This window comes from Chiloscyllium punctatum, chromosome 7 (assembly GCF_047496795.1).
Source record: "Chiloscyllium punctatum isolate Juve2018m chromosome 7, sChiPun1.3, whole genome shotgun sequence".
In the NCBI taxonomy this organism is placed as follows: Eukaryota; Metazoa; Chordata; class Chondrichthyes; order Orectolobiformes; family Hemiscylliidae; genus Chiloscyllium; species Chiloscyllium punctatum.
In genome coordinates this window covers 89738846-89766253 of record NC_092745.1, presented here as the reverse complement: position 1 = coordinate 89766253, position 27408 = coordinate 89738846, and the positions used below count along the sequence as shown (strand labels likewise).

At 40.3% G+C, this 27408-nt stretch overlaps 1 protein-coding gene across 1 annotated transcript in view; it reads left to right on the top strand.

The window, feature by feature from the left end:
* Positions 1-27408, top strand: part of faf1 (Fas (TNFRSF6) associated factor 1) — a 391777-nt gene that overhangs the window by 74527 nt on the left and 289842 nt on the right. Inside the window, exon 6 of the mRNA XM_072574268.1 lies at positions 13246-13349. Within this exon, the coding sequence (XP_072430369.1) occupies positions 13246-13349 (104 nt within the window). The remainder of the gene's footprint in view (positions 1-13245; positions 13350-27408) is intronic.

Here is a 27408-nt window from a genome sequence, read left to right as displayed (position 1 = left end):
TGTCATCTGCAAACTTACTAATTGTACCTCTTATGCTCGCATCCAAATCATTTGTGTAAATGACAAAAAGTAGAGGACCCAGCACCGATCCTTGTGGCACTCCACTAGTCACAGGCCTCCAGTCTGAAAAACAACCGTCCACCACCACCCTCCGTCTTCTACCTTTTGAGCCAGTTCTGTATCCAAATGGCTAGTTCTCCCTGTATTCCATGACATCTAACCTTGCTAATCAATCTCCCATGGGGAACCTTGTCGAATGCCTTACTGAAGTCCATATAGATCACATCTACTACTCTGCCTTCATCAATCTTCTTTGTTACTTCTTCAAAAAACTCAATCAAGTTTGTGAGACGTGATTCCCCACGCACAAAGCCATGTTGACTATCCCTAATCAGTCCTTGCCTTTCCAAATACATGTACATCCTGTCCCTCAGGATTTCCTCCAACAACTTGCCCACCACCGAGGTCAGGGTCACTGGTCTATATTCCCTGGCTTGTCCTTACCACCCTTCTTAAGCAGTGGCACCACGTTTGCCACTTCTCTAGCTTCCCACAGAGTTCTCGGGTACACAGATCAGGTCCTGGGGAGTTATCCACCTTTAACCGTTTCAAGACCTCCAGCACTTCCTCTGTAATCTGGACATTTTGCAAGATGTCACCATCTATTTCCCTACAGTCTATATCTTCCATATCCTTTTCCACAGTAAATACTGATACAAAATATTCCTTTAGTATCTCCCCCATTTTCTGTGGTTCCACACAAAGGCTGCCTTGCTGATCTTTGAGGGGCCCTAGTTACCCTTTTGTCCTTAATATATTTGTAAAAACCCTTTGGATTCTCCTTAACTCTATTTGCCAAAGCTATCTCATGTCCCCATTTTGCCTTCCTGATTTCCCTCTTAAGTATACTCCTACTTTGCTTATACTCTAAGGATTCACTTGATCTATCCTGTCTATACCTGACATATGCTTCCTCCTTTTTCTTAACCAAACCCTCAATTTCTTTAGTCATCCAGCATTCCCTATACCTACCAGTCTTCCCTTTCACCCTGACAGGAATATACTTTCTCTGGATTCTTGCTATCTCATTCGATCCCCTAAATGTGACCTTTTTAAAAAAAAGTCTAAACAATTTGACTTTTACATTGTTAAAATTAGGGGATGATATTCCAGCTGAACAACTTCACTTTTAAAATATTTAACATCCAATTTAGTTAAATAGAATACCGATGGCTAGACAGGCAATATGTTGCCGCTATAATGTGACCTCCAACAATTGTTCGCGATTTGAGGTAGTTGGGATTAGTTTTGATTTGCTGGAATATGAATGGAACACTGGCACATCAGGAAGAATTACAGGCACCTGGACACTGTTTCAGGAGGCAATCACACCCCTTCGACGAATTGCATTTGGTTTGTAATCAGAGGCAGGAGGATGTGAAGCGATGCAGGTATCGGGAACTGCAGTTTAGATTTGGAGGCGCCACAGCTCTTAAGAGGTACAAGGTTTTTGCTTCCAATGTGGATGAGGACATAGTCTTCAAGGTGAATGAGTGAACTCTCCAGAGCGTAATGTAGTTGGGGAGAAAAATGTAATAGGGGATAGCATAGATAGTGTTCTCTGCAGCAAAGGCAGTGATTCTCCTTATGTGGTACCAATGTTTAGGACATTTCTTTTGGGTGGAGAGGAACTTCAAATATGAAGGGAAGGATCCAGTTGTCTTGGTCTACACAGGTAGCAACAACATAAGATTAGGACAGAAGCTCTGCTGAAGGGTTATGAGCAGGTTAGGCTCAAGTTAAAGGTGGAACCACTGTGGTGGTAATTCCCAGTTACACTCCTAAGCAACATCTGAATTGGCTTCAGCTAAATAAGTTGAGAGGTAACTGTGCAGCTCAAAGATTGGTGTGGCAGGAATGGGTTATGGTTCGTAGAGCAGTAGCACCATTATTAGGAAAAGTGAGCTGCAATTGAAACAGGCTTCATTTCAGCCATTGTCGAACCAGTATCCCGATGAATCATATGACTAGGGTTCTACATAGGGCTGTAAACCAATTGGTTGGGGGGAGGGGTGTTTAGGGAGAGTTTAGTTGAAGAGAAGCTTAAAAAAAATTGATAATAAAATGAGAGAGCTGAGGTGTAGTGTAATGAAGAGACAAATGGTAATCAAAATGTAACAGGAAGGGGTAGAAGAGTGCAGCTGAAATCAGAGCTAGAGGAAGTAATAACAGTAAAAAGTCACCACTAAGACTCTTTACCGGAATGCACAGTATTTGTATGTCATAGAGCACATGGATGAATTAATGACAAAAACAGAAAAAAATGAATATGGCTTGATAGTTATTATAGAGATGTGGTTGTAGGGTGACCAAGATTGGGAACTCAATATTATTAACTGTTCAGCTAGGAAGAATAGATCAAAAAGAAAAGGAAGTAGGGGTAGCTTTGTTAATAAAGGCTGGTTTCACTGCTTTAAGAACTATGTATTTTATTTTGTGCTTTTAATCACTGGGGACTGAAATGAGAAAGAGTTGTTTTAAAATTGGTGTAAGACAAAGTGGCTGCTGTTTTGAAAAACAAATTACCTGAAACTCATGCCAGGAATTGTGTAAACAACTGTTTGAATGAATATAGTTGGAGTTTTGAGTTGCAGATCATTTCGAGTAGAGGTGGTGTACCAATGCAGCTTTTTCACAGAATGAAGCAGTTGATTGGTCGATGACAACTGGTCACTAGTCCAATGTTAGACCTTTTTGCCTGCCAATAATTGTGATTTGTTCTTGTGTAACTGAACAGCTTGAAGCTGGAAACAAGGGCGAGAGAAATGTTCATTTCTTTCCCAGCTTGGGAGTCGTCTGTGTTCTCTCTAGAAACTTTAAAACTCACTTAATCTGCAGAAAACCCATTTACCTTGCTTGCAGCAGTTGTTGTAAACATTGACGAATAACTGTTCAGTCAGCAACTTGTTATAAATATATTGGCTACGTTGTATGTCTCTCCAACTTCTGAAAGCATCCAGAGGAAGACAACTGAAGTGATGGGCTGGCCAGCAGAAGATTCATAAGGATCATCTCAACAACATTACTTGGCATTGAAAACTACTGAACTGTCTTTTCAGAATTTTTTTCTGTCCATCCATGACCTATTTTATCCTATCCCTTTCTGGTTGTGGGTGCAAGTAAAAGGATGTTGAAAAGAGGATTAAAGCTTTAATTCGTGGCATTATGTGCCAGTGTTTTATAACTGTTTACCTGGAGTGAGAATTCAAGTATCTACAATAAATAATGAATCTTGTTCAGTACAGTAACTTGGTTCATGCTCTTTATCAACCTGGATCTGAAAATCAGGAAACTTTTTGAATTTTTTGTCTTCTGTAATGAATACTTCAGCAATAGTGGGACTTGGTTTCCAGCACACTATCCTAGCAAGTCTAAACAATGTAGTGATGGGTTGTCATATGAGTACAGAAGATCATTATGTGGAAATGAGGAATAGTAATGGAAAGAAGACATTGATGGGAATCATCTGTAGACTCTGAAGAATTGGCTCAGTTTAGGACCAAGTATTAATTGAGAAATAATTGAGCCATGAAAGAATGCTACAATTGTCATCAGTAAGTTTAATTGACAAAATGACTGGACAAATTAAATAGGCGAAGGTACCACGGGGGACACATTTGTAGAGTGCATCAGGGATTGTTTCTTAGTGCAGTACATAACCTATACCAGGTAGTTGTGCAATCTTCGATCTAATAATGTGCAAGAGATAGGATTAATAAGAGATTTCAGGATCCTCCAGTGGCTAACATTCACAACTTGGTAGAATTTCAAATTCAGTTTGAGGGAGAGCAACTTAGATCTCAAACCAGTTACCTCAGCTTAAAAAAAAGGCACTTGCAGTAATATGAAGAAAGAGTTTCTAAAGCAGGCTGGGGAAAATACAATGGAAGAATGTCATTGGATGTACAATAGCAGACATTTAAGCAGATATTTGATAATACTCAGCTAAAATTTATTCAGATAAGAAAGGAGGATTCTGAGGAAAATGTATGTCAAAAAGAATATTTAATCAACAATTAAAACATACGAAGCACCATAAATTAGGGGCAGGCTAAAGGATTGGGATTTTTTTTTCAGTGACAGCAGCAGATGACTAAAAAGCTAAGAAAGGGCAAGAAAATTTTAGTAAGAAATTGATTGGCAAGAAATCCAAAGCAAACAGCAGCAGCTTCTGTGGACATATATAATAAGAAAGTGAATAGCTGAAGTAAATGTAGGACCCTTGGAGGATGCAACTGGAGAGTCAATAATAGGGAGCAGGGAAATGACAGAAAATTCAATCAATATTTTGCATCGGTCTCCATGGTTTAAGATACTATAAACATTACAAAACAGACAATAAGCAAGGTGATAATGGTATGAAAGATCTCGTAACAGTCTCTATCACAGGGGATAAAGGTTTTTTTTATTCACTCATGAGATTTGGGCATTGCTTGCTGGACAGCATTTATTGCCTGTCCCTAGCGGCCATTGAAGTGGTGGTAAGCTGATTTCTTGAACCAGTTATTGACAAATTAATGAGACCAAAGGCAGAAAGGTCACCAGAAACTGATTACCTGAATACTAAAGTTTTAAAGAAAATGGCTGCAGGGAAAGTGGGAGCCTTGGTTGAAATATTGGCAAGATTCTGAGATAGTTCTAGGAAAAAGGTTAACATGACCACTGTGTTCAAGAAGACTGGGTGAAATAAAGCAAGAAACTATAGGTCAATTAACCTAAAATTTGTTATTGGGGAAAATCTAGAAAATATAATTAAGGAAGAAATACTTGCAAATTTAGAAACGCTTAATACAATCAAACAGTGTCAGTGTGGTTTTGTGAAAGGAAAGTTATGTTTGACAAAATTTACAAGAGTTCTTTGAGGATCTAACCAGTTGAGTCTATAAAGGAGTGGTAGATGTAATGCATTTGGTCTTCTAGAAGACCTATGACTTTGAAAAGGTGCCACATCAGACGGACAATATTAAAGTTAATCCATTAGCATGGATGAGGATTGGTTCATAGAAAGTTGGGATTAATAGGTTTTGTTCAGGTTGCAAAGACATAACTAGGAGAGTTCCTCGAGGATTAGTCCAAGAACCTCAATTATTTCTATCCATGTTAATGACTTGGAAGAGAGAGAGGAGAGTGTAAAGTATCTAAATGTGCTGATGGTACAAAAATAAGTGGAAGGGCATGTTGTGACGAGGATGCAATGAATCTACAAGGGGATATAAATAGGTTGACTGAGTGGGCAAAAAAGTCTCAGATGGAATTTCATGTCTCAAAGTATGAGGTCGTGTACTTTGGTCGGCAGATTGTTATTTAAATAGAGCGAGGTGGCAACCAATTGTAGTACAGTGTGATCTAGGTCCATTTATGTATAAAATACAATTTGGTAACATTTTGGTGCAGCAAGTCATTAAGAAGGTAAATAGAATTTTGGTCTTGCGAGTGGGTTGGAATTTAAAATTGAAAAGTCTTGTCCCAAATCTGCAGGATGTTGGAGAGGCCACATACGGAGTATTGCGTACAGTTTAGTTCTTGGTATTTTAAAAATGGGTATGCTAGCACTGGGGGCATTTCAAGAGGCTACTCACGAGGCTAATTCCTGTTGTCAAGATGTCTCCACTAATGAGAGAGTCTTGAGCTAGGAGACACAGTTAGAGAATAAGGGGACTTTCATTCAAAACTGAGATGTGAAGGAATTTATTCTGCCAGAAGTTAGAGAATGTTTGGAATTTTATCCAGAAGGGCATAGGCAATGTTGAAGTGGGCAAATATTTTAATGTAGAGAAGTGTGAAATGATGCATTTTGGTCAGAAGAATGTTGAAAGACAGTGTAAAATGGGGTATAATTCTAAGGATGGAGTGGAGTGCAGGAGCAGAGGGACATGAGTGTATGTACGCACAGATCATTGCAATGGGCAGAACAGGAGAGAGAGCAGTGAATATAGCATACAATATTCTTGTCCTTATTAATAGGGGCACAAGTACAAGAACATGGAGGTAATGTTGAATTATTTGCTGTTAGGCTACTCATTTTTGTTTTCTCTGCTTTCTAATTTCCATTTCCATCTTATTTTTCCTCACTTTTGTTCTCATCCATCAGGTTTCCTCCCCATGCTGTTCTATTTTAAACACTCCCTCATGGTATGTGAACACCCCTGAGGATATTGGTCACTTCCCTGTTGGGCAGCAACTATCTGGCTTGTAAAACTCCACCCTCTCCAGAATCTGCCCCAAGGCCTCAAGAATCTCAATCCACTTTACTACACAATCTCTCCAGCCATTCTTTCAACTGCTTGAGGATAGCTAAAGTAACTTCACTATTTAAAAAGGGAGGCAGAGAGAAAACAAGAAATTGTAGACCAGTGAGCCTGACATTGATAATGGGGAAGATGCGAGAGTTCATTATCAAGGATTTTACTTGGAAAACAGTGGCAGAATCCAGAATGGATTTACAAAAGGCAGATCATGCTTGATAAATTTATTCTTTGAGGATGTAACTAGTCGAGTTGATCAGAGGAGCCAAGGACATGGTTTAATTGGACTTTCAGAAGGCTCTTGACAATTCCCACAAAAGAGATTAACGTTTTAATTAAATCTCATTGGATTAGGGGTAGTGTACTGAGATGGATGGAAAACTGTTTCCTGTCTGTGAACCAAAGAATAGGAATAAATGGGTCTTTTTCTGAATGACAGGCAGTGATTAGTAGGGTACCACAGAAATCCATTTAAAGAAAACAGTTATAGAACATAGAATAGCATAGCACAGCACAGTACAGGTCCTTCGGTCCACGATGTTGTGCTGAGCATTTACCTTCATCTAAGATCAAATGACCTGCACACCCCTCAATTTATTGCCGTCCATGTGCTTGTCCAGCAGTCACTTAAATGTCCCTCTGGCAGTGCATTCCACGCACCCGCCATTTTCTGTGTAAAGAACCTATCTCTGACATTTCCCCATACCTCCCTCCAATCACCATTAAATTATGACCTCCCGTGACAGACCTGGGGGAAAAGTCTACATTACCTTGTACACCTCTATCAAGTCACCTCTCTTTCTTCCTTGTCTCCAGTGTGAAAAGCCCTTGCTCATTCAATCTCTCTTCATAAGGTAAGCCCTCAAATCTAGGCAGCATCTTGGTAAATCTCCTCTACACCCTCTCTAAAACTTCTACATCCTCCTATAATGAGGTGACCAGAACTGGACACAATATTCCAAGTGTGGTCTATAGAGCTGCAGCAAAACCTCACTACTCAAATCGAATCCCCTTGTTAATGAAAGCCAAAGCACTGTAAGCCTTCTTAACAGCCCTATCAACTTAGGTGGCAACTTTGAAGGATCTATGTATGTGGACCCCAAGATCCCACTGTTCCTCCACACTGCCACGAATCCTGTTTTTAACCCTGTATTCAGCATTCAAATTTGACCTTCCAATAGGAAAACTTCACAGTTATCCAGGTTGAATTCCATTTGCTACTTCTCAGACCAGTTCTGCATCCTGTCAATATCTTGTTGTAGCCTGCAACAGCCCTCGACACTCTGTCTACAACACCACCAACCTTTCTGTCATCGGCAAACTTACTAACCCACCCTTCCACTTTGTCATCCAAGTCATTTATAAAAATTACAAAGAGCTGAGGCCCAAGAACACATCCCTGTGGGGCTCCACTTGTCACAGACCTCCAGGCGGAATACTTTCCATCCACTACCACTCGTCTTCTTTTGGCCAGCCAATTCTGTACCCAGACAGCCAAATTTCCCTGTGTCTCATACCTCCTAACTTCCTGATTGAGCCTACTGTGGGGAATGCTTTACTGAAATCCATTTACACTACATCCACTGCTCGACCTTAATCAACTTGTCTCGTCACATCCTCAAAGAACTCAATAAGGCTCATGAGGCATGACCTGCCCCTCACAAAGCCATGCTGACTATCTTTAATCAAACTCTGTTTTTCCAAATAGTAGTGAATCCTATCTCTCAGAATCCTTTCCAGGCAGAGTAAATATCTGTAATGAAGGGAACAGAGTCCCCGATCTTCTCTGTTGTCCTCTGTCTGGTCTTACGATCCAAGGTGATGCAATTCCCAAACGAGGCAGTGATGCAGGAACTCAGGGTATTCTCAATGAACCCTCTGTAGAATGTGGTGAAGATGGGGGTGGGTGGTGGGCTTTCCTCAGCCTGCACAAAGTAGAGACACTGCTGGGCTTTCTTTGCTATGGAGCTTGTGTTGAGGGTCCATGTGAGGTTTTCTGCCAGGTGTACATCAAGAAATTTGTGCTCTTCATGATGTCCATGGGGGAGCCGTCGATGTTCAGTGAAGAATGGTCGCTCTGTGCCTCCTGAAATCAAAAATCATCTCTTTCATCTTGTTCACACTCAGAGACAGGTTATTGGCTCTGTACCAGTCCATTAGCTGCTGCACCTTCTCTCTGTATGCTGACTCATTGTTCTTGCGGATGAGACCCACTACAGTTGTACTATCAGTGAACTTGATGATGTGATTTGACCTGTGCATCGCTGCACAGTTGTGTGTCAGCAGGCTGAACAGCAGTGGACCAAGCACACCGCCCTGGGCGGCCCTCTGCTCACTATGATGGTTTTGGAGATGCTGTTCTCGATCTGGACTGTCAGGAAGTCCAGGATCCACTTAGAGGGAGGTATTCATGCCCGACAGACTCAGCTTTCCAATCAGGCGCTGAGGAATTTTAGTGTTAAATGCTGAACTGAAGTCTGTGAACACCGTGGTCCTTCTTCTCCAGGTGGGTGAGGGGCAGATAGTGGAAATGACATCTGTTGAGCAGTTGTCTTGATACGTGAACTGCAGGGTATCCATTGAGGGGAGGTAGCAGTGTCTTAATATTCCTCATGACGAGCCTTTCAAAGCACTACATGACCAGGGGTGTAAGTGCATTAGGGTGGTAGTCATTAAGACAGGTCGCTGAAGACTACTTTGGCACAATGTTCGTGGCCTGGAAGCACACTGGAACTATGGCACAACTCAAGGAGATGTTGAAGATGTCTGTGATAACATCTACCAGTACGTCAGGGCATCCTCTGAGCACTCTGCCAGGGATGTTATCTGGTCCAGCAGCCTTACATGGGTTGACTTTGCACAGGGTTTTCCTAATTTCTGCCATGGCAAGGCACAGCACCTGGTCATTGGGAGGGGGTGTGGACCTCCTCAATGCCACGTCGTTTTGTGCCTCAAACCGTGCATAAAAGTTGAGGCTGCACCTGGAATATTGTGTGCAGTTTTGGATTCTTTACCTGAGGAAGGATGCTTTTGCTATCAAGGGAGTGCAAGGAGGAGGTCAGTCAAGGAGGAGATCCCCTTCTTCTCCGATCCATCTGGAACCCTTTCTAATGCCATCATAATCTTTTTGAAGGGTGGTGACCAGATTTGAACACACTACCCTCATTGAGGTCAAACCAGTGTTTTATCATAACTTCATTTTGTACACTCAGTATAGCTCACGACCTTGTATGCTTTATTAACTGCCTTTTCAACCTGTCCTGCCACCTGCACTGATTTATACCTTCAGTTCCTCTATTCCAGCATCCCTTTTACAACTCCTTTGTGATGTAAGGTTTGTGATGTATTTAATTTTAATATTTAATTTAGAGTTTGAACCGGGGCATGTGATTTTGATCTGTGTGTCTGAAAGAGTTTAGTGATTATGTGCGTTTTTCTGCCGCCATGGTGAATTCTTTTATTAAAAAAATTTGAAAGAGAGAATCTTGGAGTTTGTGGGTAATTTGTTTATGTCGGGAGAGCTTTTACAAGCAAATAAAGAGATGTGCATCAGGCTTTCAGTTTAGAAGGTCAGAGAATGATTTTTTTTTGGATGGGGGTGAGTCCCCCATGTCTCCCCCACGTTAAGGAAGACCTTTTGAATTGGGCAGTTTCGTAGAAGATTGATATGCAAAAAAGTTGGTCCACATGAAAAGGAATTGGTTTAAAATTTGGTTAGCTCTGTGGAAGTAGTTTAGTTTGCAAGTTCCAGGCCAGTAGTTTTTTTTTTAATGTCGTTGGGAATGATTTGAAACTGAAAAAGTCTAAGCTCAGTTGTATGAAGATTCGAGGAAAAAGCTATTAGATTCTCAACATTGGGAATTGAAGCCACTATTAAACGAAATTTAGACTAAGCCCAGAGAATGGAATTCTTTCTGGTGTGAACATTGTAAAGGAGTTCTGTTGTGATGAGTGGGATTGTATTTTACCATATTTTTCAAAATCTTTAAACTTGTGTTATATGTAAATAGTTTGGTTTTTTTTGTTTTTGTGTCATGAATTTCTGTTTTATTGTTAAAATCGCATCTGGTGCGATGAATCTGTGTTTCAGTGAAAGACCGACTAATTAAAACCTAAACGAAAATCTATCAAACCAAATTTCAGTCTGGGATCAGACTTGACCAGTAGTAATATCAGCTGAGATAATAACAACTGCTTCATCTTAACCTTGCTGGCCATTCCCTACCATAATTAATCATTTTATACTTTTCTGCATTAGCTTTAATTTTTCGATAGATGGCACATTGACTCTGCGTGTCTCTACGATGTTGAATTTTGTTGCTGTCCTCCTCACAGTTCTCAATACTTCCAAGCATTGTCATTTGTACATTTTAGGGCTGTAACCTCTGCTCATTAATGTATTTCAAGACAATGTACTTGTCTCCAATCCAAAAAACTATCGTTGTTCCCTCTCTCTCAACCCATTTTTTTCTGTTTATGCTGCTTCTTGTCCCTATTATTCCATGCATTCTAACTTTGCTGACAAGCTTGTTATGTAGCATATTATCAGATGAAGATTAAAATATGCCACATTAACTACACTGTCTTTACCAACATTTTTTGTTGGATCATCAAAAAGTACAAATTGCTATGCATGATTTGACCATACATTTTTGCTGCCTTTCTATAATGGGTCCCAGTTGACTGAGAGACTGGTCACCAAAAGACATGACTGACATGTCACGCATCCCATACGTACAGATGAAAAAGGCCACCAGTTCGACAGGGACAATGTATCCATCCTGGGACAGGCAAAACAAAGACATGGGCGGAAGTTTGAGAGGCCTGATATTTTAATCGGAACTCCATTAACAAATATTTAGTTCTGGACCCCATTTACCAACTTCTCAAAAACAGAACCACTGGAAATGATACCACCTATCACAACAAACCAAGACCCATAAATAGCAAGAGGGACAGTACACCAAAGCTTCACTGGAGACTCACTGATGATATTACCTAGCATCATCAGATGAAATGTCTGAAAACAAGCCCACCAGCTCAGCAAGCAATCAGACAACCGGATTCGTAACCTGAGCCACAAATCTTCTCCAAAACCTTAATCATATGTCCTTTATTGAACACGGGCCAAATCTCCAGGCCTCTAGGATTAAAAGGTAAATGACCTGTGTCTCTGCTATTTCCATCCTTTGGTATTTTTTGATGCTTCTCCAGCTCCTCTCATTTGTTCGTGGGATGAGGGCATTGCTGGCTAGGCAGCACTTATTGCCCATTCCTAATTGCCCACAGGGAAGTTGAGAGTCAGCCACATTGCAGTGCATCTGGAATGGCAAGTAAGTAGACCAGGTAAGGATGGCAGATTTCCCTAAAGGACATTAGTGAACCAGATGGATTTTGCAGACAATTGGCAGTGGATTTAAAGCAGTCATTACATTCTTCATTCCAGATATTTACTGAATTCAAATTCATCTATCTGCCGTGGTGGGATTTGAACCTGGGTACCCTGAACGCTATCTGAATCTCTGGGTTAACAGTCCAGCAATAATACCACTAGGCCATCAACTCCCCTTGATAACTCATCAACTCAATAGCCAACCTAATATTGAAATGTCATCCGAACAGCCGAAAGATGAAGTAAATGGTATAAAGTTAATCTATTCATTCGTTTATTTATCCAACGAGCTCCATCACGTATTGCAGTGCTATATAGAATTTGCTAACATTTGCAGTTTATTAAATTCAGCAAGATCTGTGCACTACTAGATGTTTGCTTTGCTAATATGGTTGTGACAGCAATTTTGTTTTCTAAGCAGATGCTAAATTGTGTTTTTTACAGAGGTAAAATAATGATATGACAACTTGGATATGAGATTCTTGTTTCTGTCCTTGTGCAGCCAGGTTTATTTCTAATTTTATCTTATTGTATGGACTGTTTTTGAAATGGCTTTAAAGTTTTCTATATTTTTTAAAGTTCTCCATTATTGTACTTTTCCTTGCATTTTACTGGATCTGTTGTAGATATTGTAGACTAATTGGAAATTGATATTTTATAATTACTCAATTCTCTTATCATTGTATTATGTGATTACAGGAACATCCTTGGTCTTTTAATTTAGCAGTCCCTGTGCAATACATTTATGTAATTGTCTTCATGTGCGTGAAGTAAATTCACATAGGGATGTTATGTCCTTCATTGAAGAACTAATGGCAGTGATGATGAGCTGTAGGAGAGCAGCACTTTTGTATTTATGCATTCGCAAGATATCTTGGGCTAGTCAAATGTTTACTGTTTATTTTGAATTGTTCTGAATAAGGTGGAGTGCTACCTTTTCTGCGTAGCTGTTAGAAAGGAGGTTCCAGGATTTTGACCTTATGACAGTGAAGTAACGCAATATAGTTGCAAATCACGATGGTGAGTCGATTGTAGGTGCTGGTATTTCCATCGTTTCTGCTGCCTTTGATCTTCCAGGTGGTAGAGGTTACAGGCTTGGAAGTGCTGTGAAAAGAGCCAAGGGCATTGCAGTGCGTCTTGTAGATGTAACATGCTAATGTCACTATACATTGTTGGTGGATGAAATGCTAATCAAGTGAGTTGCTTTGTCTTGGATAGCGCTGAGCTTTGTGAGTATTATTCAAACTGAATTCAGCCAGGCAAGTGGAAAACATTTCATCTCACTCCTGACTACTTCCTTGTAGATAGCGGATAGGCTTTGGGGAGTAAGCATGCACTGTACTGAGGATTCATACCCTGTGAGATTTGATCTTGTTATCAAATTGATGTGAGGACTGTGGTGATCAGACATTTGGCACTGTTTAGTTTTCGGATTTAGATTTCTCGATTGTTAGCATGGTGGTTGTTACTTTTTGAATTACCTTATTTTTACTGAGTTTGATCTGTTTTAAATCCTTGAGTTTTAATTTGATCGCTTCTCATCTGCAGACTATTCTGAGGTCTCTTCACTTGCCGAAGAATAATAGCCTTTACGTTCTCACACCTGACATAGCCCAACCAGGATCAGAAGGGCCAGCTACAAGTCAGTCTGGGTAAGCTATCAAGTTACTTTCTTCCATATTTTTCTGTAAATACAGCATCTGATAACTTTCCTTCAGCATTGATTTATTTGATTGTATTTTTCTGCTCTGTGGTTGACTGAAGTGGGAGTGCAACAACCAATCAACAACGTTTTTGTAAATTTCCATTGGATAACCTGTTATGAATAATAACAAATTCAATACTTGGTAATTGACAAGGGTTAGAAAGCAAAGCAGTTCTTGTATTTAGAAATCTTTGAGTGTGTATTTTCATGGAGATCTCCTATTTGTCTGTCAGAGTGCTGGTGTAAGAGCCATGGAAACCCTGGAAAGTCTTCATTTTGACTGTTTATGCTGTTTTTCCAGGGTTTCCGTAGGTCTTCTGGCAAAGTTTTGGTGGTTGTGCAGGAGAACATTTCAGAAATTCAGACCATTGAATCTAATTGGAAAGGAGGTCTACAGCTATGGTGTAAGATTACCTTGTCTAAAATGATTTTAAAATTAGTGTATCAGGTCTCTGAAATGAACAATATATTTTGTCAGATATTATATTGTCAATTGTAAATTTTGTAAGTAATCAGACATCATCTACGAATTAGTAAAATTGAATACATAAACCAAGATCAAACACTGAGAATTCTATATGACTTCAACAATTCATTTGTTCTCATTAAGAAATGCACAGCATCTGAAAAGAGGTTAATGTTCAGTTAAAGGCTGACAAAATTTCAGATTGTAGTGGTTATTACGATATTTATACTCAGCTATTATTATTTAGTCTTGAATCAAATGTTGATTATTATGATATTGTGTCAATGCACCAAAGACTTGCATCTGTGTTTTCTGAGGGTAGAGAGTCTGGTGCAGATTCTAATATTGGGAATACACTGATAATCAAGTAGAAAATGTCTTAAATGGGCAACCAGTCTTCAATTAATAATTGAGGTGGAGATTTTTTGAAAAAATAAATAATTATACAGCATTTTTCTCAATGTTCTAACAAGCACAAACTCTTCAATAAAGAGATGGTAATGGTGTTTTGGATGAGATTTTCATTGAGGCATTGGGCAACACTGTCTCAAGGCAACTAAAGTGGAAGCTTACAATGTTGAGATGCTGGACCTTTGCAAATGGTTTGTAATAATGATTATCTTTTGTAATAGGATGATAACAGGTATTTTACATCAATCTTCACTATAGGGAATGCAAGTAACAGCCTAGTTACAGCTGTAAATCTGGAAATAGAAGGCAGACCAAAAAATTGTAAGAAAATTGCAATCACAAGGGAAGTGGCACTGGACAAATTGTTGTAGCTATGGGCTGCAAGATCTTAGGTCCTGATGGACTTCATCTTGGGCTTTTCTTAAAAAAAAATAGTGGTTGGTGAAATAATTGATGCATGTGTTTAAATTTTCCAAAATCCCCTAGATTAGGAAGGTTCCATTATATACAAAAACAGTGAATGCAATGCCTTTTTTCAAAAACGCCGATATGCAAAAAGTGCAAAATGACAGGCTGGTTAGCTTAACATCAGAGGGAAACTGTTACCTATTGTAAAAAATGTTACAGCAGGGAATTTGGACAAGTTCAAGTTAATCAGACAGAGTCACTATAATTTTGTGGAAAGGCAATTGGATTTAATCAATTCATTGGAATTCTTCGAAGAAGTAACTTGTGCTGTGGTTAAAGGGGATCTGGTGGACATACTATACTTAAGATTTCCAGAGCTCATTTGATAAAATGCCTCATCAAAGGTTACTGCAGAAAATAAAAGCTTGTGGTGAAGGAGGTAGCAAATTGGCATGGGTAGAAGATTTGTTGATTGGCAGAAAATGGTAGGCATAAATGGATCTTTCTCTGTTTGGCAAAATGTAATGATTGGTGTGCCCCAGGGATCAGTGCTGGGCCTTTTTAACAATTTGTATCAATAGTTTGGATCAAGGAACAAGAAGCTACAGTAGCTAAATTTATTGATATTGAAAGAGATGCAGTGCACGCACGTGTTCTTTCTATCTGCAAAGGACATCACATTGTGTGTCAATATATTTAGTTTGTAATACATGCAAGTGCACCACATCACAAGCCAGACTGACGATGCTATTCACTGGACTTGTTTCAATTCAACAATAAGAGACAGCTATTCCCTGATATTTTGGTCAAAACATTGCACTGAGAAATCAGAGTAATCTAGCTGATTTAAAATTTAACTTTAAGTTAATTATCAGTTATTATTAACTGGTGTGCTTCTACCAATCAGAGTATTTGCCAATCAATCACCATTCTCTTCTCAAACTGTATAAATATTTGTTTCTCCTTTATTGGTATTCTGCAAATTCAAGTTGAATATAAGAAGAAAAGATTTGACAAATTTCAGCAATATAAGAAAGTGTTGAATAACAAAGATTGAGCGAGGCCATAAAATTTGAACTGAGCCAAGAACCGTTTTGATAACGTGAACTGAGAATTGTTGAAACACTTTGCTATGAATTGATTTTAATTTGGTAAGAAATATTTGTCTGGTACCTAAATTTATTGAAGAGGGAGTTGAAATATATTCTGTATCATTTGAGAAAGTTGCTGTGAGTTTCAATGGCGGAGAGAATTGTGAACCAAGTGTTGCAGGTTGTTCAGATCTTCTAGGTGAACAGTCCAATGTTATAACATGATTAATACTACTGTGCTTAATACATTTGAATTAGTTCCAAAAGCTTGCAGACAAAAGTTTAGAAATCAGAGGAAGAGGTGGAATCAGAACATTTTTGGAATTTGTTTATACAAGACATTGAATTTGATTGATGGTATGGAGCAAGCAGTCTGAGCAAGATTTTGAAAATTTCAGAGAGGTCCTGTTAATGGAAAACTTTAAAAGCAGTGATCCCTGTCTACCATCTGGAAGTCTGTAAGGCTTCTAAGTTCAGAGAGGTTGCTGTTTTGGCTGATGGTTACAATCTGTCCCAAAAACACAACTGGCAGTAAACCTTGGCAAACAGAAAACTGAGGAGATAGTGAACAGAATAGTAATCGCTGTGAGGGGAGAAGCTGAAATGAAGTGACAGATGTTTTCAGAGTGGTGAAAAACACAATGTGGGAGATATGCATTGTTCAAGAGAACCAATATACTACTTTTGCATCAAGACAGTGCATGGAAAAGCAAATTGATAAGAATTAGAAACTAAGCTGGTGACATTTGTAATTGTACCAGTGAGTGAAATCTGTGACAAACCACTACTACAGTGATGCCGACAGCCGAGGTTTAATTCATGTGCCAACTGAGGTCACACGAAGGATTAATTTAAGGTCATGTCCCGCTTTAACCTCACTCTTTATCCGAGGCATGATGACGCTTGTGTTAAGCTGTTGTCATCTCTATGAGAGCAGCCAGTGTCCTCTGGGCCAATGGCAAGTTCTACCTTAACTCACTTCAATGTATTTACAGTGTGTAGCAAACAGAACATATGAGGTGTTGGAGACCGAAAAAGGTCATTATCCTTAAGGAGGAGGGAGGTGGTGGCTTAGTGGTAATGTCACTGGACTCCTAATCAAGAGCCTCAGGTTAATAATTATGAAACATGGGGTTGAATACTATCATGTTAAAATTTAAATTAAAATCTATAATTGAAAATGAAGCCAGGTTAATGGCCTTGTAAGCATTGTCAATTATTATAAAATCCTATCTGGTTCATCGATGTCTTTTAAGGAAATGCATCTGCTGACCTTACTTACTCTAGTTGCATGACTGCAGGCACACAGCAATATAATTGACTCTTAACTGCCCTCTGAAATGGCCCAGGAGCTAATTAGTTCAAGAGCAATTAGAGTTAGCCCATAGAAGAATAAGAAAAGGTGCAGGGTTAACTGTGGAACTTACATTCTTTCCATGTCTATGTGGGTTTCCTCCCATCGTCCAAAGGGTGCAGGTTCGTTGGATTGGCCATGCTAAACTGCCCAGAGTGTCCAGGGAAGTTCAGGCTAGGCGGATTAGCCATGGAAAATACAGGGTTACAGGGATGGGTCAGGGGGTCTGGGTCTGGGTGGGATGTTCTTTGGCAGGTCAGTGTGGACTCAATGGTCTGACTGGCTTGCTTTCACACAGTAGGGATTCTATGATTCTCGAGTTGGCTTAATTTCTCATTATTAGTATAAGATTCTATTTCTATTTTGGAAATACTTGCTAATTAACAGTATATTGATACTGGTCATTGGGAATTGTTTATCTGTTCCATTGTGTCGTCTGAATATACCCTGTGGCAGGAGTGATGTCAGAATTAATGATGTTGACTTTATTTTAGGAGATAATCTAACTGGAAACCATGTTTGACTTCCAGACATTCCACAAAATCCATTGGAGTTATTGAAGATAAAGGTTAAGCTCAATAGACTTTAATCCATTGTAAAGATCAGTGGTTTGACCTGAGGTTTTTAAACAAAATCCTGATTTCTGAGGCACAAAAGACAGTGAAACATCAGGTTAATGACAGAGTTAAAAACAATTGGAAGTGAATTGAAGTGGTCTGAATTAAATTTGTGGCACCACTTCCCAAGGCATAAGTGTCAGAGCAGACCACAGCAGTAGTACTTTAGGCTAATAGAGAAACAAATGATTCTATTATTTTAAACCTAAACAACTTTGTGTGACTGCTGAGGAACTACAAGGGCAATTTTTGATTCTGGTAAGTGAATTAAAACTTCAGAATGAAGAAGCTGGCACTCTTGCAAAAGAGTAGTTGAACAACATTTGTTCTGAATGAGAACAAAGAAAATTTACAGCCCAGGAACAGACCCTTTGGCCCTCCAAGCCTGAGCCAATCCAAATCTACTATTTAAACCTATTGCCCAATTCCTAAGCATTAGGATGGGGGAATAAAAGAGTTGAAAATACTCCTAGCCAGTTAGCAGATTATCAGGATGATTTTGGCTGATTAGTGATGTGTCCTGAAGGTGATTATTAATTCTGCATTTAAACAGAAGGATCATTCAGCTATTTGGAGAAAGTGAGGTCTGCAAATGCTGGAGATCCGAGTCGAGAGTGTGTTGCTGGAAAAGCACAGCAGGTCAGGCAGCATCCGAGGAGCTGGGAAATCGACGTTTCAGGCCGGAGTCCTTTCTCATTCAGCGAGTTGGCTGGCTGAAACTTATTACACAGAAATCAGAGTCATAGAGATGTACAGCATAGAAACAGACCCTTTGGTCCAACCCGTCCATGCCGACCAGATATCCCAACCCAATCTAGTCCCATCTGCCAGCACCCGGTCCATATCCCTCCAAACCCTTCCTATTCTTATGCCCATCCAAATGCCTCTTAAATGTTGCAATTGTACCCGCCTACTCCACATCCTCTGACAGCTCAGGGCAAGAGAAAACTTAGATATGCAAGAACAAATTATTTTATGGGTTGTATTGAGCAGTTATTACGTTGACCATGTACTGTGAGATTCTACAGAAGAACAAAAAGATATGTCTGAAGTCATGTGAGAAGATTTGTGACTGACTTTGATTTGGATTTACGACAAACATCAAATAAAATTCCAGAATAGCAGGGATTATCAGCAATTTGCATTGTAGTGTAAATGTGAACAAATTATACAGATTGAATTAATTATGCCAGCTTTTAATTATGGGCGAATGTGTAAAGTCTTTGCAATCTCTAGCAATATGCAATTTCTCTTTGAGAAGAAAACTTTAAAAGACTTTTAAGACTTAATAAATTGGATTTTACACTTGAATGTGACATGTGATTGGTAGTAAAACAATATACCAACCAAGAAAATTGATATTTTAAAGACCAAATCTTTTGTTTTGTAATTTTCATTGTGAACTAAAGTGGGAAAATGACTGTTTTGACATCTAAGAATTGTGTAAGGTATTGCTGCATTTTTAGGATGAAGTTACCAGTACATACTGTGTGTGTGCTGCTCAACCATGGAAGAAGTGTAGTTGCAAATGAACTGGAGCTAGGAAATGTGTACAAAATGAAATTTGACTGACAATAAATAGTTGATTGGTCTGGTCTGTGGGGTGATGCTGACTAGTTGTTGATATCAAAGGCTTTCTGCCGGGAGATCCAAGATGGCGGCAGTCTGAGAGGTCTGCTGTGCTGGGCTCTATGCTGTAACCTGGGCAAGGTGGACCTTTATCCCCTCCTTGTTGACCACCCCTGAGAAAAAAATAGATAATATAGAGTTGATGAACATCGAGAGCTTTTAAAACTGTGATTTGACAGCTTTAAGATCGGGATGAATGTGAATAAAGGAAAGGAGGCAAAAAGAGTACAGAAGGCAGGGCACTCCCCTCCGATGTCTGGGGTGCCCGCATCCATTGCTTAAACTCCCGATGCAGCCTCTTTGGATTTAATGGGGCAGCAGTATTTACTCTAGGATTTTGCTAAATTCTGACAAAAGATTGAGACAGCGCTGGAGCCGATACCTACCATGCTGAAGACGCATCAGCAGGCAATCCAAACACTGGACCGATCAGTGGAAGCAGTCGAGCGAAGGACCACAGCGTTGGAGACCATGGTGGAGGTCTCGGGAGGATGGATTTGAATGCTGGCAGACCAAGTTTGGGCCCTTCAAGAAAAAGTGGATGACCTGGAAAGTAAAAGTAGAAAGGAACTTACAGCTCTTGGATCTCCCGGAGCATGAGGAGGATCGAGGGCCTCGTTGGATTCTTGTCGAAGTGGCTTCCGAAGCTCCTGGGGCTGGAGATAGTCGGGCCGGGTGAGCGTGCCTGCCAGATCGCAATGCGCAGGTCGAGGTTGGACCCATGCTCCCACCCGGTCCTAGTGTGACTGCAGCACTATAAAGAAAAACAGTTAATGATTGAAATAGTAAAAAAACTGGGAAGAGATCCACAGGCTTTAAAGACTCAAGAGTAATGTTCTGTTAAGACTTCTTTGGAGCCATAGTTAAGAAGAGAAAGGCATTTGATGAAGTCAAGGGGAAATTAAGGAACCTCGAGAGACCTGGCATTGTTGCGTTTTGCTTACAGAGGAAAGGTCTATAATTTTGATTTGGCAGAAAGGCAAGGGACTTTGTGAACTTTTTGAAATAAAGGACTCTGGTCGGGGGTGGGGTGAGAAAGGGGCAATGTTATGGACAATGGTACAGTTTTTCTTTACTTTCTCTTTCTGCACCCACCGCCATTCTTTTTCTCTCCTTTTTATGGTTATCGGTCTTAGAGATTCTGTCCTGCCTTTGTGTAAAACCTGATTTATTTAACATTTTGACTGGTTGGTTATTATCTGGGGTTTTTATTGCTGTCATTTTCTGGATTGGGGGTGGCTATATCTGGGGTGCAGATGTATGGAGAAGAGGTGTGGAGATGGGTGAGTGGGCGTCCATTGTTAACTCTCAGGAATGTAAATAACATGTTCTCTTTGTCTTTGAATTGCCTGGGACTGGGGCACGGCCTCAGCTGGAAGGAGCCCGGATAGTTGCAAGGATTGGAAGGATTGCCCCCTCTGGGCAAGGAGGGAGATCTGGGGTGGGGGTTTGGGATTTATTTGGATGTTTGATAAATTAAATGTCTCCTTTGCTAAACAAAGATTGTTTGAATTTGGAGCTAAACCAGGTAGATACCTGGCATATCTGGTTAGAAAGAAAATGCTTTGCAATCCATTATATCTATCAGAGAGTGGGCTGGCACAGTTACTCATGAGTTGAAGAAGATTAGTGGTAGATTTCGGGAATGTTTGTAGAGTTATACTGATTGGAGGGCGGCGAAATTGTGCAGTGAGAATGCAGACCTTTTTGGAGAACCTGGACCTCCCGGTATGAATGCAGAACAGGCCTCCCTGTTAAATGTGCCAATGATGATACAAGAGATGCATGAAGCAGTAAAGCATCTCCAGGGTGGCAAAGCACTGGGGCCAAATGGATTCCTAAGTGAGTTTTAGAAGGAATTCATAAATGTATTGCAGAGCCATTTTTGGGGATGTAGAGTCATTCATATACTCAGGATTGTTTTCTGCCCTCTCTTGGGGAGGCTAATATCACCCTCATTTTAAAGAAGGGGAAAGACCCCAAAGAATGTGCTTAATACAGACCAGTTTTGTTGTTGGATGTGGACGTTAAAATTCTGTCAAAGGTGCTGGCCCTGATGTTGGAAAAGGTATTGCCCAGTGGTATAAAAGAAGGTCAGATGTGTTTTATCCAGGACTGTAACTCTTCCAGCAGTATCAGGAGGGTACTGAACATACTGCAAGTATGCCAGCAAAGATTGATCCTGGGTTTGGTGGTGTTCGTAGATGAGGGAAAGATGTTTGACCGGGTAGAATGGCCATGCCTGTTTGGGATCCTAGAATACTTTGGTCTGGGGGGGGTCTTTGCTAGGTGATTGGCGGTGTTGTATAAGTCATATAATTTTAGTATTGGGAGAGCTAACCGACAAGGTTATTTACCTTGTTAATTGAGCAGTTAGCTGAGGCTATCAGGAGGGACCCTTAAATAGTGGCTCTAAGGATGGGAACGGGAGAGCATAAGATCACTCTATTCGCTGACGATGTCCTTTTGTTCTTGGCCAATCTGGAGAAATCCGTACCCTGATTGATACAAAAATTGTACTGGGGGGGATGGGGTTTGTGTTGTGGACTTTCCAGACTTGAAGAGATAACAAATAAGCACCCCGTTAGCGTTTGTGGGTGACTGGGTACAGGGGGATTCGGGTTGAAGTCTCGCAGTTGAGATGTCCTCTAGTTAATCTATTATTCATGGATAAGATGAAATCCGTGGCTGAGCAGGGTAAGAATACGGAGAAAGCTTTGAGGATAATGAGGCAAGACGAGGGCAATTGGCTTAAGACCTCGTCGTTTACCCTGATGGCAGGAGCCCAGGATTTAAACCTGGGGCAGTTGACTCTGGCCTAAGGGAATCTCTTGTTTGGGAGACTTATTTGATGGGGAGGTCTTGATGTCGTTTAGTCAACTAAGTCAGAAATATGGATTGTCGAATAGGAACCTTTTCTGGTACTTTCAGATAAGCGATTATATAAATAGGAGGGCCATGTTCCTGGCTCAGCCTTACAAGTCAGACATGAAGGAAAGAGTGCTCCAGTGTACGGGTGCTCTTTTGGTTTGTACTCTGTATCATTTACAGAAAGGGCGTGCCTTAGGAAATGTGGAAAGACTTTGTGAGACTTGGAATTGGGAACTAGGAGAGGATAGTTTTTTTGGAAACATGGGAAGATATTGCGGTTTTCTTGACATTTTTCCATATATGTAACAAAGCGCAGGCCATGCAATTGAAGATTTTACACAGGGCTCATATGGCGCCAAAGGGGCGAGCTAGGTTCAAGAGAGGATCATCTCTAGGATGTCCCAAATGTCAAATTAGTAGAGACATTTTTACGCACGATATTTGGTCATATTACAAGATCTGAGATACTGGAGTGCCATAGTGAGGGAGCTGAAGGAAATCCTGGGAATTGAAGTCAAGATGGATCTGGTATTTCTTCTTCTAGGGTTGCCAAACTTGCCCTCTCTGGGGAACACGGGAAGAAACTGTGTAACATGCTTACGCACTGTGCGAGGAAGAACATTCTAATGTGTTGGGCATTGGAAAAATCCCCAGGTCTGATGGGATGGTGCAGGCTCGTGATGGAGCATCTCCCTCAAGATTACCTTACGGTGCACCACAAAACTGGATAGAAAACTGGCTAACCGGTCGAAGTCAGAGAGTGGTGGTAGATGGTAAATATTCAGCATGGAGTCCAGTTACAAGTGGAGTTCCGCAGGGATCAGTTCTGGATCCTCTGCTGTTTGTAATTTTTATTAATGACTTAGAGGAGGGAGTCGAAGGATGGGTCAGTAAATTTGCAGATGATACAAAGATAGGTGGAGTTGTGGACAGTGAGGAGGGCTGTTGTCGGCTGCAGAGGGACTTAGATATGATGCAGAGCTGGGCTGAGGAGTGGCAGATGGAGTTCAACCCTGCCAAGTGTGAGGTTGTCCATTTTGGAAGAACAAATAAGAATGCGGAATACAGGGTTAATGGTAGGGTTCTTGGTCAGGTGGAGGAACAGAGGGATCTTGGGGTCTATGTACATAGATCTTTGAAGGTTGCCACTCAGGTGGATAGAGTTTGTAAGAAGGCCTATGGAGTATTATCGTTCATTAGCAGAGGGATTGAATTCAAGAGTCGTGAGGTGATGTTGCAGCTGTACAGGACTTTGGTTAGGCCACATTTGGAGTACTGTGTGCAGTTCTGGTCGCCTCACTTTAGGAAAGATGTGGAAGCTTTGGAGAGGGTGCAGAGAAGATTTACCAGGATGTTGCCTGGAATGGAGAGTAGGTCGTACGAGGATAGGTTGAGAGTTCTCGGCCTTTTCTCGTTGGAACGGCGAAGGATGAGGGGTGACTTGATCGAGATTTATAAGATGATCAGAGGAATAGATAGAGTAGACAGTCAGAAACTTTTTCCCCGGGTACAACAGAGTGTTACAAGGGGACATAAATTTAAGGTGAAGGGTGGAAGGTATAGGGGAGATGTCAGGGGTAGGTTCTTTACCCAGAGAGTGGTGGGGGCATGGAATGCGCTGCCCGAGGGAGTGGTAGAGTCAGATTCATTGGCGACCTTTAAGCGGCATTTGGATAGGTACATGGATGGGTGCTTAATCTAGGATAGAAGTTCGGCACAACATCATGGGCCGAAGGGCCTGTTCTGTGCTGTATTGTTCTATGTTCTATGTTCTAAAACAGAGTGGGTTTACAAGACATGGTGGCCCTTTCTAAATTATGTAGACGTGGACTTATCAGCAATATTAACAAGGGCCATGGTATAGCCATGGGAGTCGGATTGGGAGGCTCATGAGACCCTGGGAGGGGGAAAGTTGGGGAGATACAGGGCCAACGACTGGTGCTCCCAGGGATGAGAGCTTCAGTGGAAGTGCAGTGAGTGAAATAAAGTAATGTGATGTAATTTAAGTTAATTTGAATTCAACTTAATTTAGCTTCTATTTAATTTGATTGTATTTTAGTTTAAATTAAGTAGATATGTTTGTTTTGGTAGAATAGTAGGTGGTTTATTATTAATAGTACTGTGATATGACACTTGTACTACCTCTATCTTATTATATTCTTTTTCTATATATTTTATATATATATTTAGTTGCTTTTGTAAAAGATTTGAAAAAGTTTTAAATAAAAATATTTTTAAAAAGCCTTCTGCCTGCCAACAGCAATGTGATTGACTCCTTGGCAACTGGACAGCTTGCACATGAGAACAAGATAAGCAGAAACCATCGCATTACCAGAAAGGATAGTGCTCCCTTTTCCAAACAGTAAAAAAGCACCTAAAGCCTGAAGAAAGCAGGCAGTTTATTTTCCCTCACCAGTTGCTGTAAGCTGCTGTTAACCAATAAGTCAGAGACTTTAGAGTTATGAAAGACTGAGACTGTACCTCTTGCAGATAAGTGAAAGTACCAACAGAAGAGAGAAATCCAAACAGCAAGTCCTGGCAAGTGAAAAGGGCCACCTCAGTGAACTGTATTGATAGGTGCATTTGAACTACCTTCCCAGTTTTCCCTCCACGCATAATAACAATGTTTCTTTTTGGTCTGTCTGCATGTGTATGTAGAGGGAGTTTTATAAAGGGATTAGAGCTTTAACTAGTAGTGTTATATGTTGATGTTTCGTATTTGTTTACCTAAAGCTACAGTTCATTTATTTGTAATAAATATTCATTCTTTTAAAGTCCAAAAACTTTGTCTGTACTTACTGGCAATCTCGATCTAAAAAGGCAGGTAAATAGGGAATTCTGTATGCACTTGCAAAAACTCTAACTCTGTAAAGACGTCATGAAAAGAGGGCTTGATTTCCAGTATGCTACCTGCATCAAATATGACAGTATGGGTTACTTAATGGTGAGATGGGACAAAGGAGAAAAGGCTGATAATTACATTGCAGTAAGTTTGTTATTAAAATGTACAGTATGTTTTAAGTTCTTGTAATTTTGGGTAGTGTTTTTGAAAACTCATGACTTTGTAAGTAAGATTGGTAAGTTATAGGCAAAGATTGACATGTGGAAATATGATCAAAACACAGACCTGCCTCAAACCAGGTCATGACTGGATGTTAAATATTCCTGGATACAAGTTCTTTTAGTAAAGAAGAAAAAGGGTTTTTTTTTGATTAAAGGGAACATTGCTTTCATTCTTTGAGAGTGTCAAGGTCACAATCTGCTTGGTTAGAGAGAAGGAATAAATTCAATGCACTTATATTTTTGGATGCATTTGAAAGAAAATAACTCTTTGGAAAGATGGAGAGAAATTTCAAGGACATGACAGGGAAGCAAGAATTATCGTGGGGGAACTTTATTCAATCATCTGACCATAGACTGGGATAGTAACGACATAATGGGCAGAAAGAGGCAAGAGTCCCTAGAGTGGGGTCAAGATTTGTGTTGACCAGCAGTAAATTTTCAGCTTACTAGGAGGGTAGAGTACTATTCAGTCTAGTTTTGGGAATGAGTCGATCAGGTGTTTGTGGGAGAATATTGAGAGTACAGTGATTGTTATACCTTAAAGTTGAGGCTGACGATGAAAAGGGCAAAGAACCGTCTAGAATAAGAACAGACCAGCTGGAAAGCCAACTTCAATGGGATAGGAGTTAACTGGTTCTCAGTCAATGACACTCAATGCCATTAATGACAAAGTGGACTGTTTGATTGGTACCCTAGCCACCACCTTCAACATTCACTCCCTTCACCACTGTCACATAGTGGCAGCAGTGTTTACCATCTACAAAATGATTATGGTTATATTCTCTTGTTGGGGATGGTCATTGGCACATTTGCGTGGCGTGACTGTTATGTGCTATTTATCAACACAAACCTGAATATTGTCTTGGTCTTGATGGTCTTGCAGCTATGAACGATGTCAGTACCTGAGGTGTGAATTGTACTGAACTTTGCGCAGTTATCAGCGAACATCCTTATTTCTGATATTATGATGGTAAGAAGGAAGGAATGGAGGACAGAGTTCATGATCTTAGGTTGCTGAACCCAATGTTCAGCCCATAAGGCTGTAGAGTACATAATGGAAAATGAATTGCTCTTTCACCAGCTTTCATTGGGCTTCATTGGAACACTGCAGCAGGCCTAAGACACAAATGCAGCTGGGGGAAGGATGGTGCTTTGAAATTGGCAGTGACTGGAAGCATGGTTTAATGTTTATGGTCTGAGTGGAAGTGATCTGTAAGGTGGTTACCATATTCGCATTCGACCTTCCATATTTGGAGGAGACTGCATTTGTAAGCAATAGATCTAGTGCTTTTGGTTGAAAGAAGTAAATTTCTTTACCTATAAATGTGCTTAAGGTCTTAACCAGTGGGGAGGTAACATATAAAGGAAAAACATTGGCAATTTAATGGAAACTGGCTTATGTGGATGTTAGGATGAGATGATAGAAGTTACAGAGGATTGATAAGACTGTTGAGAAAGAAATGGTCTCTACTTAGTGCTTACAGTGGTTGAGTGAGGACGATGTGTTTGATGGCCTCATGCTGGAGTCAGCAAAAAAGGTAGTGGAGGTAATTTAGCCCATTGATTCTTCTTCACCATTTGATCATGGCTGATATGTTTCTCAACTCCATTCTCCTGCCTTCTCTCCATTACTTTTGATCCCCTTATTAATCAATCGTCTATCTATCTCTGCCTTAAATACACTCAATGACATGACCTTCACAGCTGTTAGTTGCTGTGAGTTCCATGGATTAACAATTCACTGGCTGAAGAAATTCTTCCTCATCTTAGTTATAAAGGGTTATCCTTTCACTCTGAGACTGTGCCCTTGGGTCCCAGTCTTTCCTACTAGTGGAAACATTTTCTCCACCTGTTTAGGCCTCTTGATATTTTCTAAGCTTCAATCAGATCACTCCCTCATTCTTCTAAATTCCATGAATAACAGACCCAGCGTCCTTAACTGATCCTCAAATAATAAGCCTTTCATCCCAAAGATCATTCTTACAAACCTCCTCTGGACCCCCTCCAACGCCAACACATCCATCGTTAGATACAGGGTCCAACATTTTCTCGATATTTCAAATATCGTCTGACGAGAGTCTTATGCAACTTCAGCA